The sequence below is a fragment of the Penicillium macrosclerotiorum genome, assembly GCF_028827735.1.
Source record: "Penicillium macrosclerotiorum strain IBT 26536 chromosome Unknown utg000003l_segment0_segment0, whole genome shotgun sequence".
Lineage (NCBI taxonomy): Eukaryota > Fungi > Ascomycota > Eurotiomycetes > Eurotiales > Aspergillaceae > Penicillium > Penicillium macrosclerotiorum.
The window spans coordinates 195809-214946 of NW_026643083.1; the positions used below are offsets into that span (position 1 = coordinate 195809).

At 51.5% G+C, this 19138-nt stretch overlaps 7 protein-coding genes across 7 annotated transcripts; 1 reads left to right on the forward strand and 6 right to left on the reverse strand.

Moving 5' to 3' along the window:
• Window positions 1-211: 211 nt before the first annotated feature.
• On the reverse strand, window positions 212-646 carry N7462_002963 (dolichol phosphate-mannose biosynthesis regulatory protein; the record flags this gene model as incomplete). Its single annotated transcript, XM_057074689.1, has 3 exons — window positions 212-397; window positions 502-582; window positions 644-646. 3 exons carry the CDS (start codon window positions 644-646, stop codon window positions 212-214), a joined length of 270 nt encoding a protein of 89 aa, XP_056934194.1.
• A 268-nt stretch (window positions 647-914) lies between these two features.
• On the forward strand, window positions 915-3464 carry N7462_002964 (Pre-mRNA-splicing factor cwc22; the record flags this gene model as incomplete). The annotated part of the gene is made up of 1 exon (XM_057074690.1): window positions 915-3464. One exon carries the CDS (start codon window positions 915-917, stop codon window positions 3462-3464), a length of 2550 nt encoding a protein of 849 aa, XP_056934195.1.
• A 366-nt stretch (window positions 3465-3830) lies between these two features.
• On the reverse strand, window positions 3831-5327 carry N7462_002965 (serine hydrolase domain-containing protein; the record flags this gene model as incomplete). Its single annotated transcript, XM_057074691.1, has 1 exon — window positions 3831-5327. One exon carries the CDS (start codon window positions 5325-5327, stop codon window positions 3831-3833), a length of 1497 nt encoding a protein of 498 aa, XP_056934196.1.
• A 2155-nt stretch (window positions 5328-7482) lies between these two features.
• On the reverse strand, window positions 7483-9171 carry N7462_002966 (putative MYND domain protein; the record flags this gene model as incomplete). Its single annotated transcript, XM_057074692.1, has 1 exon — window positions 7483-9171. One exon carries the CDS (start codon window positions 9169-9171, stop codon window positions 7483-7485), a length of 1689 nt encoding a protein of 562 aa, XP_056934197.1.
• Window positions 9172-9666: 495 nt separating this feature from the next.
• N7462_002967 (WD repeat-containing protein) lies at window positions 9667-13261 on the reverse strand (the record flags this gene model as incomplete). Its single annotated transcript, XM_057074693.1, has 6 exons — window positions 9667-9675; window positions 9748-9870; window positions 9955-10211; window positions 10273-12475; window positions 12535-12967; window positions 13104-13261. The coding sequence occupies 6 exons, from the start codon at window positions 13259-13261 to the stop codon at window positions 9667-9669; spliced, it is 3183 nt and encodes a 1060-aa protein (XP_056934198.1).
• Window positions 13262-13983: 722 nt separating this feature from the next.
• N7462_002968 (uncharacterized protein) lies at window positions 13984-15661 on the reverse strand (the record flags this gene model as incomplete). Its single annotated transcript, XM_057074694.1, has 3 exons — window positions 13984-15020; window positions 15089-15548; window positions 15614-15661. 3 exons carry the CDS (start codon window positions 15659-15661, stop codon window positions 13984-13986), a joined length of 1545 nt encoding a protein of 514 aa, XP_056934199.1.
• A 650-nt stretch (window positions 15662-16311) lies between these two features.
• On the reverse strand, window positions 16312-17112 carry N7462_002969 (6-phosphogluconolactonase; the record flags this gene model as incomplete). The annotated part of the gene is made up of 1 exon (XM_057074695.1): window positions 16312-17112. The coding sequence occupies one exon, from the start codon at window positions 17110-17112 to the stop codon at window positions 16312-16314; it is 801 nt and encodes a 266-aa protein (XP_056934200.1).
• Between the last annotated feature and the right edge of the window lie 2026 nt (window positions 17113-19138).

Here is a 19138-nt window from a genome sequence, read left to right on the forward strand (position 1 = left end):
ATAATGTGTGAACGGGAAAACAACCTGCATTGCTGTGTTGTCTCGGTTGGTTTCTATTAGAGCAGCGCAAACCCAAACGGCGGCCACAAACACAAAAAAAAGAGGCCCCGATATGGACAACAGTGGTGGTACAAGACCCCTTCCTTATAGGGCCAGCATGGTATTCAAATCATCCCCCACTCCCCCTCAACTTCTCCCATCTCGCATTCGCTCAGGCCTTCTTCTTCGCCGCAGCCTTGGCTTTGGCGGCCCGCTTCTTGTTGCTGTTAATCATCACAATCGCTATGAAAGTTCCCACCACCGCGGAGCCTAGGAGGGTCAGGATGACGGGGATTCGGATGGCCCAAACACGCGGGGGAAACAAGTCATGAAGAGGGTGACCCGGGTCAACAAAGGGCTACCACATGCACACCGAGTTAGAATAGATCGAGAGCAAAAAAAGGAAGCGGAGACCACAAGAGTAGCCCGCATTGAAACTGACGGAAAGGGGAAGCGACTGACCATCAACAGCGTCCACGCCGTGTAGTAAAGGAAGATAGCGGTTGCGGCCAAGAGCATGGCGGAACCCGTGAGTTGGCCCAGCTAGGGAGAAGGGTCAGTGATTGCTCGGCGACAATTGAGCCTGGAAGTGTAGCATTCATACCATTCTGTTGAATGAGCGACTGTAAAGAAAAGTGTAAACGAACTGGGAGTTCAAAGGGCGCTGGACGTGGTCAAGGACAAGGGTCGCGCGCGGGAGCCTCCACTCTGGCCTCCTTACCACGTGACCGCCACCGCTAGAGCTTTCGCCGATCCAATTCAGCAGGTTCGCAACCACCGCATGTCCGGTGTTTATTCCTACGCTCTCCTCTCCCCTCTCCCCTTCTCCCTGATTGGAACCCCCCCGGAGACTCTGAGAGAATCTTCTTCTCATCATGTCTGACCCGGTAGTTCTTCAGTCTGCGGTTCGAGTGCCCACCCCTCCCCCCGGGGCTGCCTCGCCGACGGCAGCATCGCGAAAACGGTCTCCTCCTTCGCGATCGCCGTCCCCTCATCGCCGCCGTTCGCCGCCGGGAGACTCCCTCCGAGATGGTCCAGATATCCCTGCCCTCGATGAAGAACGCGCCATTGAGCGGGAGCGACAGCTCGCCGAGCGCGTTCGAGAGCATGAAAAGCAAGAGGCTGCTCGCAAGCCGATGACCGAAGAGGAGAAGCAGGCCGCAGCCAAGGCCGAGTACGAGAAGCTTTTAAACATGCGATCAGGCGGTACCTATATCCCTCCAGCCCGTCTGCGCGCGTTGCAGGCCCAGATCACCGACAAGACGAGCAAGGAGTACCAGCGCATGGCTTGGGAGGCACTCAAGAAGTCGATCAACGGCCTCATCAACAAAGTCAATGTCTCCAATATCAAGTACATCGTCCCGGAACTTTTTGGCGAGAATTTAGTTCGGGGACGCGGCTTGTTCTGCCGCTCTATCATGAAGGCTCAGGCAGCTAGTTTGCCCTTTACGCCCATTTACGCGGCAATGACTGCTATCGTCAACACCAAGCTGCCACAGGTTGGCGATTTGCTGATATCTCGCTTGATTGTACAGTTCCGCAAGGCATTCAAGCGGAACGATAAGGCTGTTTGTATTTCGGCTTCGACCTTTCTCGCCCACCTCGTCAACCATCAAGTCGCCAATGAGATGCTTGTTGCACAGATTTTACTCCTTCTTCTGAACAAACCTACGGATGATAGCGTGGAAATTGCGGTCGGCCTCACCCGCGAAGTTGGACAGCACTTGGAGGAAATGAACCCCCAGATCGCGAACGCTGTGTTTGATCAGTTCCGAAACATTCTACATGAAGCCGACATCGATAAGCGAGTGCAATACATGATTGAGGTGCTCTTTCAGGTACGCAAGGACCGATACAAGGACCACTTAGCGATCAAGGAGGAGTTAGACCTGGTGGAAGAGGAGGATCAAATCACGCATCAACTGGGCCTGGATGATGATGAGGTTGAGACCAAGGATACTTTGAACATTTTCAAGTACGATCCCGACTGGGAGCAAAATGAGGAAAATTACAAGCGGTTGAAGGCCGAAATATTGGGCGAAGACAGCGACGAGGACGAGGACGAAGGTGATGAAGATGAAAGCTCGGATGAGGAATCGGACGAAGAAGAAAAGAAGATGGACATTAAAGATCAGACCAACACCGATCTGGTCAACCTGCGCCGGACAATCTACCTGACAATCATGTCTAGTATTGACTTCGAAGAATGTTGTCACAAGCTGATGAAGATCAACCTCCCCGCGGGGCTGGAGTCTGAACTGCCTTCCATGATTATTGAATGTTGCTCTCAGGAACGGACATACTCGAAGTTCTACGGCTTGATTGGAGAAAGATTTGCCAAGATCAACCGCCTTTGGTCGGATTTGTTCCAGGAGGCCTTTGCCAAATACTATGACACCATACACCGGTATGAGACAAACAAGTTGCGCAATATTGCCCGTTTCTTTGGACACATGATCAGCAATGATGCCATTGGATGGCATGTCCTTTCTGTCATTCACATGAACGAGGAAGAAACTACCTCCAGCAGCCGTATCTTTGTCAAGATCCTTTTTCAAGATCTGGCGGAGCATCTCGGTCTTCCCGGCTTGCAGGCCCGCTTCAGGGATGAGATTCTGCGGCCAAGCTTCGAGGGTCTATTCCCTACGCAGAACCCACGCCATACCCGATTCTCCATCAACTACTTCACTAGCATTGGTATGGGTGTTTTGACAGAAGACATGCGCGAGCATCTCAAGAACATGCCCCGACCTGCCGTTCCGGCACTGCCTGCCCGAACTTCTCGCTCGCCATCGGCTCGCTCATACTCAACTTCTTCGTCATACACCCGTTCATCTCGTTCTTATTCACGATCCCGCTCTCCCTCATACTCCCGCTCTCCTTCCAGGGATCGTGGACGTTCTTACTCCCGCTCTGTCTCTCGTTCTTCTCGAGGTCGGAGCTACACTCCATCTCGCTCCCGCTCCCGCTCTCCCGCTCGGCGGAGCCGCCGAGATGCCTCATTTAGTCGGTCTCGAACACCATCTGATCGATCTGGGTCCCGGTCTCGATCTCGGTCGAGGACTCTTTCACGTACCCCACCGCGGCGTACTCGGCAACGCTCCTACTCTCGCAGTCTTAGCCGAAGCCGCAGCCCATATCGTGCTCGTCGCTCTATTAGCCGATCCGTCACACCTCCACGTCGAGAAAAAGCCTCTACCTCTCGACGAGACCGTAGCTACTCCCGTTCGGTTTCTCGGTCAGTCTCACCTCCACGTGAAGGCGCATCAAAGCATACCAGACGATATTCCTCTGCCTCTGTATCCCCTCCAACTCGTGGAGGGCGTGATCGACCTGTTTCACTTTCCCGGTCTCGTACTCCCCCACAACGGCGAGACGACTCTCGCGGTCGAAGCTATTCACGAACGCCGCCTCGTCGCCGATAGGCGGACGCACGGAGCTTTGTTATCTACCTCCCATTATGAACCGTTCACCTTCTTCTTTAGCTATATGGGTTGATATTTGCGTATTGGGTTAATTATTGAGGCTCGGGCCCTCTGGAGCTTGGAACAAGGGAAAGCCCATGAATCGTTCGCAGGCCGTGTACTTTAAATCTACATTTGACTTTGACTTTGTCTTCATCACTGGGCAAAAAATCCGATACCATTCAAATGCATTCATGAAGATTTCATAATCAATAATCCATTCTGCCGATCTAGTGACCCTCTATGCCTATGATCTAGCATATCAGCAACGTAGTAAATGATGGCTCATATTGGGCCAAAGGTTTTTGCTCATAGTTAACTTACCTATCAGACCTTTTTGAACCAACCGCGCTCTTCGTCTGGGTTCCAAAGCCACCAGAGACCCGTCACATTCTCCAAATTCTTGTCTAGCTCAAACTCCAGCAGGGTATCCTCATAAGACTTCGCGAAAATGGCCCTCGTCATCCAGGTATCTCGGTCTTCAATAAAAAAGCTATAGACATCCGTGCGGAAAAAGACCAAAGGACAGCGGGTGGTCTGGCGATTGTTGAAGATCACACTAAGCTCTCCATTCTCATCTGCTCCAATTTCTAATGTAAAAAGGTCTCCGAATCCTTGATAATGTCCCACATACAGCGAAGAAGTCCGTTTTATATCATCAAGGCACCTATTCTTCGCCCAGGGCATCAGCAATCGGTCAACAAAATAGCTTTGGGCCAAGTTTGTCTCTATTGCAACCCATGGGACCAGGTCAACTTCTGGTTTCAATTCAAACAAAGCTTGTATCAGTATTTGTGACACAAAGTCGGTCGCGTCACCGAAGCTGCGGCCGTTGGCCATGACGATTACCGCACTCTGACTTTTGGGGAATGTCCATACTGTTGCTAACGATCCCGCCATTCCCCCTGAATGACCTATCGTGAGAAACGGATCAGATCCTTTACCGAGAATGAAATCAGGCTTTACATGCAACTGTCGACCTTTCTCTCGAGTGAGCCCATTGCCACTAAAAGCCCCGAGCATCGAAGATGGTAGGGACATTCGAATCCAGCCCATGCAATATGCAGCATCTTTACTAGTCGAAGGGTCATCGGCCGGTCGAGTCCAGTAGCCTCGACGAATCCGAGTCATCTGCTTTAATGGATTCTTATTGGAGATGCAAGCCTTCTGTAAAGTTGTGCTAACTCCGACGGGCTTCTCGCCCTTCACGATGGATTGCTCTTCACGCTCGGCTGAAAGTACGGCCATGCACCACTTGAGCATATCATTCATACTGCTTCGGATTCCTGTCGCAGCCAGTAACGGTGAATTGTTCTCACACGGCCAAGATTGAGATGTGAGTTCGACATATTGTCCATTCCCCAGAGCAACGCATGGGATAGCCACATTATCGTCCATTTCAACATCTGCCGTTCTCAGCATAGTTCGATCCATCCCCAATGGCAGTAAAATGTGCTGTTGGACAAATTGATCAAACCGCTGGCCACTGACCTTTTCAATAACCCTGGCTACAATACCGTAAGCAATGTTATTATAGCCCCACTCGCGGTTAAATCGTTGTCCCCTTTTGTTGGCAGTAGAAGCCATATTGAGCAATGGGATCATATCATCTTCATCCATCAAAATAGTCGCCCCTGGCCCCAAGCAAAGAGGTCCTATATTGCCAAGGCCCGTGGAATGGCGAAGTAGATCAATAATGTCTGCAGACTGACCTATCTGAGGATCTCCAATGGGACAAAAGTCGGGAAGATATTTCTGCACAGGATCTTGCCATTGCAATTTGCCCTGATCCACCAGAATTCCCATCGCGGCGGAGGTGAACATCTTGGAACAGGATCCTAACATGTAAATGGTGTCTGGGTTAGCCTCCAGAGACCGCTGGACGTCCCGGGTTCCGATACAGTGACGGAAAATTTCGCCACTGTGAATTATCCCAATCGATATAGATGGAATTTGACACAAAGATGTGACCTCTTCGATTTGAGGCATCACCCTCTGAATCTGATCTCCGAGTGATTCCTTGGAATGCACTTTATTTGCCATATTTTTCGAAAGAAGGATCTATATGTCTGTATACTATAAATATGTAAAGATCTGATAATATCGATAATAAGTGAGGCAGGGATAGTAAGAGCTTCGGAACGTTCTTGCCCCAAAAATGTCAGCCGTGGTTTATATAATAAACGTGGTCCTAGCAGCCCGGGTCCTCTTCAACTATTGAGGTTGCAAATCAAATATTTCCGGCGGTTCCGTGTCTCGAGTCCAGCGGTGTACAGGGCTACTAGCTGTGATCTTGTTTCACAGGCCCTCATTTCATCATACTTGTCTACAGGATGGAAAAGACCTCATTGAAGACAACGTACAATTGAGTCAAGCAGGACTATTGTCGGCCCAAATGTTACAAGTTAGGGAGCATTGACAAATCATAGAATTTCAAGGCTCGGTGGATAATTGTCTTTGGATTTGCGTTGACAGACCTGAGGGGCTTTGAGAGACCCTTGACAAAGTCTGAAAGAGGATGAACTTCGAAAAAACAAGACAATAAATCACTATCACTTTGGAAGCGCTTCGCCCTCGCCAGCTTCACCACCAGCTGGAGATCCTCAAATAGACGGCCAATGATTATCCTTTGGCAAGGCTTCACCACCCTCAGATCCACTAGCCGGAGCTCCCCACCAAATACCCCACTGATCACCCTTCGGCATGGTTTCAACAGAGTAGATTGTCATCTTGATGTCTTTCCTATATGTGAACCAAAGATTAACCTCATGGATATAGAACCTGGCAAATGATTAGTAGCATGCAACGCACTTTTCTTTAGATGGAACTTGATTGAAATATATGTTTTTTGAGAGGACTATGACAGAATGATAAAACAATTGGAAGAGATGATCATGGCATGAGCATCACTCGGCTTTTATAATGCGAGTCTTGAACTACTATATATTTCAATACTTCTGTTATGTCACACAGACTTTTCGCAATTGGTGGGAAGAATGAGGGATTAAGAAATCGGTGTAACTTTAAGGTTACTGACGATACTAATCTATCTCTGTAATACCAAGAAGGTTGGCTTATTTCTAGAACAAGGTAAGCTATAGTATATGTATCATGCATTGGCTTTTTTAATGAACTTCTCATCCAGACATGGTCAACATTACTAGATCATGTTTAAATGCCTCTGCTTTTTAGTATCAAGTTATTGTTCGTCATGTCTGATGCAGAATACTGGTTGGAAATTCAGGTTCTCAAAATTTTCACTCAGTTGTCATCATCACTACGTGGCAAAACTTAGGAGCCTAAGCAATCGGAGGGGATGGACCGGAGGAATGACTTCTTTCTCCTTGCATGGATCATGGAAGAGAAAATATGAGATATACATTCTACAACCGGAAATCTGGAACTTTGTTAATAGGAGGAATTGGAGCTTTTGTCATGAAAATGTCAATCCTCAATCAATCCTTTCCACGACGTCCCCAGTGTGAGATTTTAAATACATCTGAAGATAGCATTATGCTTGGCGAGGTCTGTAGTTCCAGTCTGATTATTCCATGGCCATTGAAATGTTGTATAACACTGGTGATGTATGCAGCAGGCTCCAGACCATATGGGACGAGGAACTGATTGTTATGTTCACATATGACAAAAAGAAGACGTAGTGCAAAATTATAGGCCTTGTTATCCAGTCCAAACAACATGGCTAAATGGCCATCCTGATCTATCATTCACTTTCGAAATGATTTGACTGGCATGGGCCATACTAGTATTATGAAATCCCTGGTCAAACAAATAAGTTACTTGAGAATATACCTCGATTTCTGAGAAAAAAAAAATGGCGATATTTCATGAACAATCTCAAATACTGAATCCAACAATATATCCTGTCATCTATGAAAACTAAGTCTATCGGGTATCTCATCCATATCATAAACCCATGATATCTATGAAGAGCAAGTCTATCCAAGTTCGACAGCCCATTTTAATCTTCCCGAGCTTCCCATATACATCGATCACATCGACAAATACCACCCAAAGCACCACACGCCCACTCTCGCCTCTCCTTCACAGGTAGTCCAATATCACAATAGTGGTTCAAGATCTCCTCATCCTTCTTAATACCGCCCTTTTTGGGAAGTTTCATGTCGACACCGCCCTCGTCGCGAGTTCTCGTCCAGACAGCGGTCTCTTCATCATTTCGAGCCCGGAAAGTAATCTCTCCACCCCACTCCCAGCGCACATTAGGATCGCAGGAATGATTTGCAAGACACCACAGAGGGTGCACTGCACACAGTTCGGGTCCACCATCCCAGGTGGACAGACGCCCAGAAGCAGTACCGCGGAATTTGGCATATAGTGTATTAAGGACCCAAGTATCGTAGCGCGAAATTGAGGCGTAGGGATCCAACTCCATCTCTTCAAGGAGGCGGGTAGGCTGAAGAATATTAAGTTGGAAGGAGAAGGGCAAGGTAGCAGAAGCATCCGCAGTGCCTGCGGCAGAATGAGATGCGGACTCAAGGTCGAAATCATGGAAGTCACCCCAGATATACTTGACTTCAGGGAGGTCCAGAGCGTGCACGTCCTGTGTGGCAGACATGGCGAGCGCACGACCCAAAAGGAGCAGGTAGAGGTAATCTGCCTTATCTTTGGGGTCGGGAATATCCTTGCCAATGGACTCTAGGCCGTCCTCAAGACCGCAAATGGCACCGTGGTATACCTCCTGAGCGGTGTCGTGACAAGCCTGGCTGCAGAAGATAGTATCTGCGCAGTCGCCCTCGCAAGCAACGGGGGGCTCTGAAGCAGACAACTCAGGTAAGGGGGCGTTACATGCGTCGCAAAGATCATCATGAAGACGGTTTGTAGCGGTGAGAAGTGAGGACTCCCGCAAGATGATCTCGTCGGGTGCAATGTCTTCCTTGGCGAAGAGGCCAAGCTGCACAGAGACTTCCTCCTCGTCAGGTGTCGCACCATGTAGCAGAGGGAGAGCCACGGCACGCACCTCACACTTGGGTGCAACACCGTGGAGTCTCTCATTCAAAAGCCTCAATTCCTCCGGTGCACGACGATCTGGCTCATGCTCATTCCAGGGATAAAGGACGCGGCGAGCGAAACCCTGGGCGGGTAAAACGGCAGAATCGATTGAGCCCAGATCAAAGTCTTTGTCTGAGCTTGTCCGAGAGCAATAAATCTGCTTGATTTGGTTCATCTGCTTGTCCAAGACTACTGCAGGCCCGCTCTGGTCTTGCGATAGCTCTTGCAACAACCCGATGCTCCGCATCCCGAACTCGTATGCATCGCGATAGCACTCACAACGGACAAGACTCTGCACCAGTACAGCATATACCTCTCCGATAAGGGCATCATATTCTTCCTGAGTGACGGGAACAGTGTCATCGTCCTCGTCCTCATCTTCCTCTAGGTTCAGCTTCTTCTCGACATTCTCACTCAGATCCGCGGTGTCAATTTTCTTTCGCGCAGGGAACTCGCATCCATCCGGATCCACGACAGACTCCAATAGCGAGAGTGCGCGGTAGGCGTCAGCGGCAGCGAGATCAGGGAAGCCTAGCTGTTCATAGAGGCGAGCTCGTTCGAGGTAGAGGTGCGGATTATGGGGATCAGCGTGAAGCCGAGTTGTCGTACGCGCGCGGGCGTTCAATAGTGCCGAAGTCATGGTGTAGAGGCGAAGGAATTGGCGGGTGCAATTGCAATCAAGTCCTCGAAGTTCAACTTGAAGTTTGCGGCATGGATTTTTAGGTGGGGCCTTCCCGATTGGGTGATTTGGCGGGGAAGCGCCGAAACTTAATCAACACTGTGTTCGTCGTTTGCATCACATGGTAAGTTCGGATTGGATAAGGTCCTCATTCTTGTGGTGGGACTGAATCGGAAATGTTTACTGCGCTTTCAAAAGAGATAATACGAAAAGAGGCAATAGATTACGTCGTGCACTTTCTACTCGATATTTCACCCCGCTAAATTCAAGCCTGGCCCCTTGACCATGCCATTCGTTGCCATTCTCAATACTAGTTTTGAATTACTTCCAAGAATAAAAAAGCGTTCGAGGGACCTCGATGCATATGTTTTGGTCATTCTGGCTGTCAATAAAAGGAAAAAGGGGTGGGAACAGTATGTATTGTGCAAAGGGTAGCCAAGTAAGAGGGCATCGTTGTCACATAACCTATCAGAGTATCAGAGTATCAGAGTTAGTTTCTCTACGAAAATTCCGAGCATTATAAAAGATCAAACCAACCTGGCAATTTTCATCGAGGACTACAGTAGCCCCTTCGCCAGCACCGACAGTCGCACCTAGCCCAGGACCGTTCCCGCCTGGTCCGCCCCGAAGAGTAGCAGCAAGACGGGCCAACATGCTTCTCTAGTGGAGAGGAACCTGGATCAGTATTGTCTGTCCCAAAGAGCCAAGAATTTGGATTACCACAGAGCTTCCGGGGGGACGTACCGTGATATAAGCCTCGCTCATGCCGCCGCGACGGTCGACATCATTCTGGCTCATGATGCGGTAGCTGTCCTGAACGCGCTTGCGACTCTGCAAACCGCCCAAGTTATGTACAGTCGACCCAAGTGCATTCACAGGGTTATCAGGGTCAAGAATACCAATGCCACGGCGGGCTTGGTCTTGTGCATGACGGTCCGGTGAGAAAACCTTGATGGTGTTGTCAATACCCGATGCGGCGATCGTCGGCTCATAAGGATGACCTAGATAAATACCGTCAGCTAGGTGGTCCCCAAATCAGGCATTTTACCATTGCCAACTCGCCTTGAATCACATTGACGACCTCACTGTCACCCTCCAAGATATTAACCAGGTTGGCGGTTTTGCGATCCCAGATGAAGAGGTGTCCGGAATCACTGCCACTAACCACATACTCATCATTCAGACCAAAGAAATTGACGTCTTTGACAGTCTTGATGTTGCAATGCCCGCGATAAACTCGAGTATGTGCAGAACATGGGACATCTATCTCAACATCTCCGCGCCGTACCTTGCGTGTCGCCCTATGCAGGAAGAGAGGCTCTCCGCTTTCGTCGTCCGAGGAGTTTTCACCAGTTTCGTCATCTGAAGAGTCCATGAGGTCCATATTCCACCCATCCTCGTCGTCTCTTTCTTCTTGATCTTCATCATCTTCATCCTCCTCCTCGGATTGATCTTCGTCTTCGCTTTCATTCGAGTTTTCCATGTCACTGTCATCTGTGTTTTGTTCTGCTGCAGCAGCAGCGTTTGACGTTCCTGTCCTTACAAGGTTGATTGACTTGACAGGCTCTTCTTCGACGTTGGGATCAATGTCCTCTTGGCATGGCTCCCCTTCTAGATCACTGGAATTACTGTCCGAAGCGTCCGTAGTAGCATGAAGCCCACCAAAAGCCCGATTGACAAATGCATAATCAATTCCAGTGCCAACTTGCAACAAAACCCCTCTTCCCACGCGCAGAATCCAGAACCGGGTCGCTGACGCCCGGTCCAAAGACCGAACTTGTGAGGAAGAATTCGATACGCGGCGTTTATCTATCCGAGCAGCTGTTACTCCCAGATCTTCCAGAGGCAGTCGGACTGCATTACCGAAAGCAGTGACAGCCGCCCGTTGGGTCTGGAATAAGACGCGAGTAGCATCATGCTCAAAGCGAGACGCATCGACATTGACGATGGGGGTGTCTCCTGCTAATCCCTGGAGATAAGGCAGTAGAATGTTATCGATAGCATCTTCATCGGCATCGACAGGAATAGGAAATCTGCCTTCAAGCCGACGAGGGCAATGACCACGTTTGAACCCTTGTAAAAGGTCTTGTCTGCCACCTTGAAGCCACAGCAAAATTGCCTTCAAAAAGTCATATCCAAAATGGGTCTCTCTTTCGATAGAATCATCCTCGTTCGGGGCTGGGATGATTCGCCGGAAATCAGATACAAGATCGAGATCACTTTCTGCGGTTGACGCAGTATTTCCGCCCAAAGCGCGAGCGAGCACACCAGCAGCTTGAACAAATCTCCACGATGCTTGACGGTTACGGCGAAGAGCTTGTTGAAAGGCAACAGTGTCACGGCTTGGGTTCAGGGGGTAAGCCCATTTACGAATAACATCATCCATTTGAGTAAGACATGTAGTAGCAAGTGCCAAGGCATATGCAAAAGATTCCGAGTATGGTGTAAGGTCTGTCTGGTCAGATTCAGTAGCCCCTCGAGCCGTGGCCTGCAGTGAAAACAGAGCACGGCGAAGCTTCACCAACCCCTTTGCAATTTGCGCGCTCAGCCGTTGGGCCTCACTCAGCATAGAATATCTCGTGTAATCGAGTAATGCTTCGGAGGGTTCCCCTTCTGTCGGGAAAATAATATCATCTGATTCGCCATTCTCATAAGTAACTCTGAACGCATCAGGCTCTCCTGACCGGCGTCGAGACTGATGCCTATTGCCGCTTTCTTGTGACGACATGGATGCAGGCTTCGGGCGCTTGCGCTTGCGGCTCCGCGAGTCATCTTTACGACGTGTAATCGAGGTCTTGGACATCGTTGGATCGGTAGACGAGCGCTCTCGAGTATCGGGGCTCCGAATAAGGTCAAAGCTGTAGATATGATCTCCCGACCAACTGACAACCATTTCATCGGGATTTGCGTCACTGATCTTGCAAGCGGTAATGTGTCCATCGTCGAGATTTTTCATTCGGCGTTTCCCACGAGGTGCAAAACGTCGAACGCATCGCGTTGCTTTGCCCATCATTTCATCGTCGAGACTGGCGGGGCTCGGGGTAGACATTCCTGGGCTACCTCGCTCAGTTAAAGTGTCGCGGCCAAGCATGCGCCGGTCATGCAGAAAGCAGTGCATATGGGCACCGCCCAGGGCAATGTAGTGTGGCTGACTGGGAGAACATGATATCGTGTTGAGGTCGAGGCGATACTTTTTGTAAGAGATGAGTGGCGGAGGCACATTGGAATCATCATGCTCCAGCCCGGGTCGGTAGGCCATGAAACCCTGCCCCCCGCCGGCGGTGGATACGCAGAGGACGGTTGGCGAAGATCCCATTGTCGGACCTCGCCATCCTCAGAGCACGTGAGGAAGAGATAAGGAGACGATTCTGTGACGATGCGTTTTACGCGATCGGCATGGCTGCGGTAAACCCTGCAGTGGGTGTTGCTTTCGGTCAGATACCGAGCTCCTTCAAAGAAGCCATTGAAGCGCCGACTGCGAGCCGAGGCTGCAAATGCCGAGGTGGAAGCCACATTCCCACTGCTGCTGGAGTATTCAATGTCGAAGACTCGCACCTGCGAGTCACCAGCACAAGTGATCAAAGTTCGGTCATTGGAATGTGGCATGAACTTGATAGAGAAAATGTTGGCGCTATGGCCGGTCGCGACGGTAGTGTTTAAGCTGAATGGTGCGCTGGAGGATTCAGGTTGATACGAGTAGATATTCAAATGTTCGTCGTCTGAGCCCGAAGCCAGAAGAGATCCAGATTTGGACCAACTACGACAGTATTAGCGGGGAACTTGCCAACGCGTCGGTCGAAGACGAGGGGATGCAAGATGCGTCTAGGCAGCTGAGAATGCGACAAATATCTAGGCGCACGAAACGACGGGATGTCAAGATAGAAATGTCATACCTCAGAGCGTTGACACATCCAGTGTGCCCCCCGAGCTCATTCACGATGTCCAGATCATTGATCCATTCCTTGGAGCCGTAAATGCCCCGAAGTCCGGCATAAGACGAGAGGTCCCCGCATTCTCGGCGCCAGATACGGTCGTACAGCGAGTCTTTCATGGTGGCAAGTTGTTACTGGATTCGCCCAAATTGCAGCTCTGACTAGGGGCGATCGACGACCATCATGGACCCACGCCAGTTTCTCCGGGTGATATTGCAGGGGGCAGGGTTTTTTCGGCTCTTCTGCTGAAGGTGTGGACCTGGGGCCTGGGAATGACGTCAGGAATGAAACGAGACAAGTGAATGAATATTTGAGTGCAGTCAGTTATGCTGTTCGAAAAAAGTGAGCTCTGATGTGGTTGTCAGTAGTGGCAATGAAAAAAGAGAGAGAGAGGATGGATGTGAGGAGACCGTGAGGCAAGTGACTACAGAACCGGCTCTCTGCTCGGCGACAAGCATGTCCCCAGGATCCAGAACGGGCCAGACAAGGGGGCCGGCATGATGTGCGGCTGACTCAGCTTGGGAACCTCGGGGCGGGTACCGGCAAGGCGGTCGATCGCCTGTCAGGTACATTGACGTCAAGTACCTACTTGAATATTGTACTTACACCACCTACTACGGACAAGTAGGTAGCATAATTGTCATCGCTAGAGTACAGCTATATAAGATAATGTTCTAGGCATATGCCATGAGATGGGATAGTTTGCTGTATAATTACTTTTTACTTTGCCTGTAAACAAGCTTTTTTGACAAGAGCATAAGTCTAGCAACCATCTTGCTTGAGTCTCGAATAGCCTCAAGGGAAAAAATTCATGTACGGACTGCCCCCGCAGGCAGACAGCCTAGGATTTCCAAATTCCCACTCGTGCGGTCCGGAATTCACGTCGCTGACCAGTCTGGTGTGTCGCAATTTGACTGACAGCCTCCCGTTCCGAGCGAACAACCTCGGCCTCGAGAGTCCGCATGGCCCGAAGCTCCTGCATCATTAGTTGAATAGATTCGTCCAGTCCCCGAACAATCCGAATCAAAGCCGACTGCTCCAGGCGCTCTACATCACCGAATCCTAAAATATCCAGGCTCTGGAGCTGGCGCGCACAGAGTTCAAGTTTTGCATGGAGTGCTTGCGCCTCATCTTTCCATTGTCGATCCAACGGATCAATGAAGACGACTCTATCAAAAAGGCTCGATGACTCTCGGGTATGCTGGATAGACTCTGCCTGCTGAAACCATTTCTCAAACATGTCCACGACCGAAATATACCGCCCGGAGGTCCTGCTCGTGGCCAGATCGGAAATCTCCTGTAAGACCTGAGACAGAATCTGAATCTGCTCTGGGAAGGCAATGGGTCCCTGATGATCTCGACACTTTTGGGCCCAACAGGCCAGCGCTTGGGTATTGAGTTGGCGTTGTCGAGTCTTCTCATTCGCCTGTAAAGCTCGATATTGGTCTGCAACGGCGTCGTAATGTTTACGTAGGTGGGACTCGGATTCTGATTGCCACTCCGCATGTCGTTCAAGTGAGTTCGAATGAAAGAGGCTGAGCTGTAGGAGCTCGGTTTGTAATGCGGCGATATCGGGCCAGGAGCTCGGGATGAGTAGACCTCCGGACCCAGGTACAGCTCCGGGGCCGTCCCGGGGGTAGATGCGGGAGGTTTGGTAGATTTCTTGGGTGAGTACTGCTGCTGGTAGGTAGAGAATTGCGTTCGGGGCTTCTGAAGCGTCGGGGACGGATCTGGATGACTTGGTCTCCCACTCGTGGGAACCATCTGACTGCGGTGCCTGGCATGTCCCCGGGCCGCAGCCGGAGGTACAGAAGTCGGATTCCGAGGCTGTCGCAACGATGCGGATCGAGTTGGGCGTTGCGGCGGCAGCATCCCGGTCTTTTTGGGAGAGGGGGGTCCCGGAGCTGTAGAGGAAGCTGTGGGAGTTGGTGACCGAGCCGGCTTACGAGGAGATGGAGGCGTGACCGCAGGCACAGCACCCTTGATGGGTGCAGAGACATTAGCCTTGAGTGAAGTGGTTCTCAATGCTCCAGGTCGCAACAGACTCTGGCGACGAGCGGGCGCAGCGGCGCTGGTGGGCGGAGCCTCAGACTCCTGTTTTTCTGGTTCTCGTCTTGTTGGGGACTGTCTCTTCGGCGATGTCTCTCCTCGTGGAGCCCGGTGTTGCGGTGGCAGGAACCGCACCTGTCCCAGGCCATGACTGTCATCTCGGTTTGGATTGCTGCTGCGCTGAGGGAGGAGGGTGCGACCACGGAGGGCAACGCCATTGTCAGTCGTAGGGCCACCCTCGGCTGGTGAGGAGATGGCAGAAGGTCGGGTCTTGTCTGTTGTCAATCGTGTCGGTCCTTTGGCCGTTCCGGTCGTCGGGATCGCCGTGGTGGTGGTCGGTCGTGCTATATTAGAGGCCTGTGGCGTTTAATTAACGATTGGAACGCTGGGGAACTCGGGGGGGAATCTCATGGCAAACGCACTGGATTACGAGGCTCGCGCAGCGAGGCCGAACGCGTCGGAATAGGCATGATAGTCGCTCGCTCTCATGAAGATTGACACAACATCTTGTTGGTGAAGAAGACCAGGAGATCGGAAAGTCGCTCAGGAGCAGCTCCTTGACTGGGAGTGGTTCGCCAGGTCGCGACGATCATCCCGCACCACAACAAATCGTGAGTGGAGCAGGCGAGCTCGGCCGTGCGGGCAACTTTAATGTTGGCGCCTTTGAGCAATCTACGAGCCAATATCCAATTGACTTGGCATGATAAGGACTTGAAAATCCGCTATTTTATAATTCAGAAGCAAGAATAATTTTTTTTTTCTTTTATTCTATTAATCGTCGGCATTCGATTCGCACCAGCAGACGCTTTGAAAAAGAAGTCTGGGCTGTGTAGATCACAAAAAAAAAAAAAAAAAAAAAAGCCGTACTTTTCCCGCTTCTTTCTTTCTTCGATTGCCTAAGATCCCATCACGCCGGTTTTTTATGGGAGAATTTCGTACAGTCAGCCACACGGAAGTGCAGCCCTGGACATGGACAGAACTTCACCATTTCGCAGGACGCTTTCGGGTCCTCGAAGGAGTTCATAATCATATTTTCAGAGCATACTGGAAAGGCGAATGCTTCCCAGAATGGCATTCGTGAAGCAGACGGGAGGAGGGGCGAGGAAAGGGGACTGTCTCCTCACAGGCTGCCACGACGAGGGAAAGCCACGCCGTCCACAGCGGGGTGATCGACGAACCAGCTCACCTTCTCCCCGGCCCCCTGGTTGACTAACGCAGAAGGGAGACTCCGGCCTTCCTCCAAGTCAAAGATGGCTTTCAGGATATCCTTCTTGCCTGCGCCGGTGGCGACAAAGGCAATGTTCAAGGCCGAGGTGACGACGGGCAAGGTGAGAGTGATGCGTTTAGGCGGGGGCTTCGGCGAGTTGGTCTCGGCGGCGACCCAGGCGTCCTTCTCCCGCAGCAGCTCGTGGCCCGGGAAAAGACTACAGGTGTGGCCATCGGGGCCACAGCCGAGCAGGATCAGGTCGAAGACGGGCAGCTTGACGCTTTCGCGGGCGGCGAACTCGCGCATCAAATCTTCCTGGTAGAGATCGGCCAATTCCTGGGTGTCGTCGTCGAGGACGTGCTTCTCGTTGATGGGATGCACCGTGGGGTGACCCAGCTCCGCAGGGATCTTGCCGAGCAGCTCGGCCTTCAGCAGCAAGTAGTTGCTATCTTTGTCGTCGAGCGGCACCGCACGCTCGTCGGCGAAGAAGATATGCCATTTGTCGAAGCGGGGGGTGTCTTCCGGCGAACCATTGCTGGGGGCGAGGAGAGCGCGGGCGAGGACAGTGGGCAGGGAGCCGCCGGAGACCGCGACGCGGAAGGTGTCATGGCGGGCGAGAGCAGCATTCTGGCATTGGAGGATGTAGGGCCGCAATTGCAGAGCCAGAGCATCGGTGCTCGGAAAGCTGTAGAGATTGGGTTGTGTGGAAGCCATGGTTGGTTGATTTGGGGGGGGGGGGAAAGAAGGTTGGTGGGAAAAGCGAAAAGTGTCCGAGGCCGAGATCAGGCAATCCGGAGGGGGAAGACCGGCAAAATGGACAGTATGACAAGGAGAGGGGTAAGTTGGTTCAGACGCGGGCCACGAACGTCAAGAGCGGAAGGTTGCTGGTGGTGCTGTTGGCGGTGTTGGCGGGGCTGGAAGTGGGAGGACATTCGAGGTTGGCGGGGCGAAGGCGAAGGCGGATCCGGATCTGATGACGTCGTCGTGAAATCCCCCTTTGCTGTTCTTCTGGCGTCGACCGTTGTCTAGTAGGCTGATAGCATCCCCTTTCTGCAATGAACTTCTGATTTTGAGCTCTTTTTCTGGTTTCATAGATATAATTCCTTTGTTGGAACAAGTCTCACCCAAATTCGGTTAGGGTGAAGGAGATCATTGCTCCGGTATTCCTCACGGACCTCGAACTATCCCCAAGACCTCGAAAGCCTCACGACGGCTAGACGCACTTTACCGACTCTCTGATCCATGGACAGTATCGAGATGGAGAGTATCGATGAAGATTATGCACTGTAACCCGTCTGGCCGTGCCGAAGCGAGACTCTCGACCAACTCGACACAGTGGACCCGTCCGATCGGCGGTCCACCTTGCCACACTTTATCACCTTCTCCGATGAATGCGACAGCGTGTCTCCGAGTGGCGTCCAGCGTCTCCGATAACTGGATGCCTGTATGCCTGGAACCTCGGGTCCTCGGACTGGATGAGATGTCCAGCGAGGGAATGAGTCGGGCCCGTTTGGAGAGCCAGCATCGTCCCTTTAGGGCCGCGTGCAGGATCCGAGGATGACGGCATCATGCAGCGGATTCTAGAGGAGGCCGGCAACCCTCGTGGGGGGGGAGGTGCATGATTCCTATGCTGAGAGAAGGGAAGGGGGCCATCAGGAGATTACAGTCCTAATTATGATTATTGATGATCATTAGCCCGTTCATCCTAATATCCCACTAACGATCGCCCCCCATGAGACTTTGGGCGAAGTCGACGAGTTCGACTAGTCATCGACAGTTCCGAGAGTTCCCCCCACTCCGCCCACTCTGCCCACTCCATTGTCGAGCAGGAGAGTCTATTGATGCCCGGATCCACGGAGAGACCCAGCACGATCAAGATGGTCAGAGGACGGACACATTCTCGAGCCCAGTCAGACCGACTTCGAGGCCAGGTCTCCGTGCAGGACGAACAGGACGGCATAGAGCATGCATCACATCCATCACATCCCCAATGTGTCCGCGTTCCCCCCCTCATATTCCTCCAAAAACCGGCTTTCGTGAAACGCCATCGTTCTCTTGCAGCCCGTCGCCCCCCCCTGATTCGCCCGTATGCTGTTTCCCGCGATTAACCTACTGGGGCATTTGTAAAGGGATGTTCGCTAGTGTCGAATTCAAGGAATTATCCCCTTTTTTGGCTTCTTCGGATTACGGAGTCCTCATAATGACGGGAATGGGGAGAAGAATCACGGGGGCCTAACATTCACATTCATGACTTCGCCCCCCCCCCCTTCCCCTCCCCCTGTCTTTCTTCTTCTTCTCTTCTCTTCTCACACGTCTCACATCTTACACGCCTCGTCTCTTCTTTCCTTCGGAGATCTCATTTCAGATCCAAACATGAGTTCGCCAGTGGTACAGATCTCGCAGCCACATCCGTCCCATCCGCCCTCTCCGCCACTCACCCTGGACATCGTCCGCTGCTCCCGCTGTCAACAATCCCTCAGCCTTGGCAGTCCGGGCAATTCGGGCGCCGTCCAATTCGGCATGAATTCCTATTACTGTCATCGTTGTGCCTCGAAAGTGGGTTTTGCTCGATGAAGCTAGGGTGCGCCCGGGAATAGTCTTCCCTATCAACAATCCAACATGGCCGTTGACAGCGTGAACCGAATTCAGCCGGTCGCTCGCTCGCTCGCTCTCTCTCTCTACTCTCTCTCTCTCTCTCTCTCTTTCTCGACACTACACAGCTACACAGCTCTGATGTGTC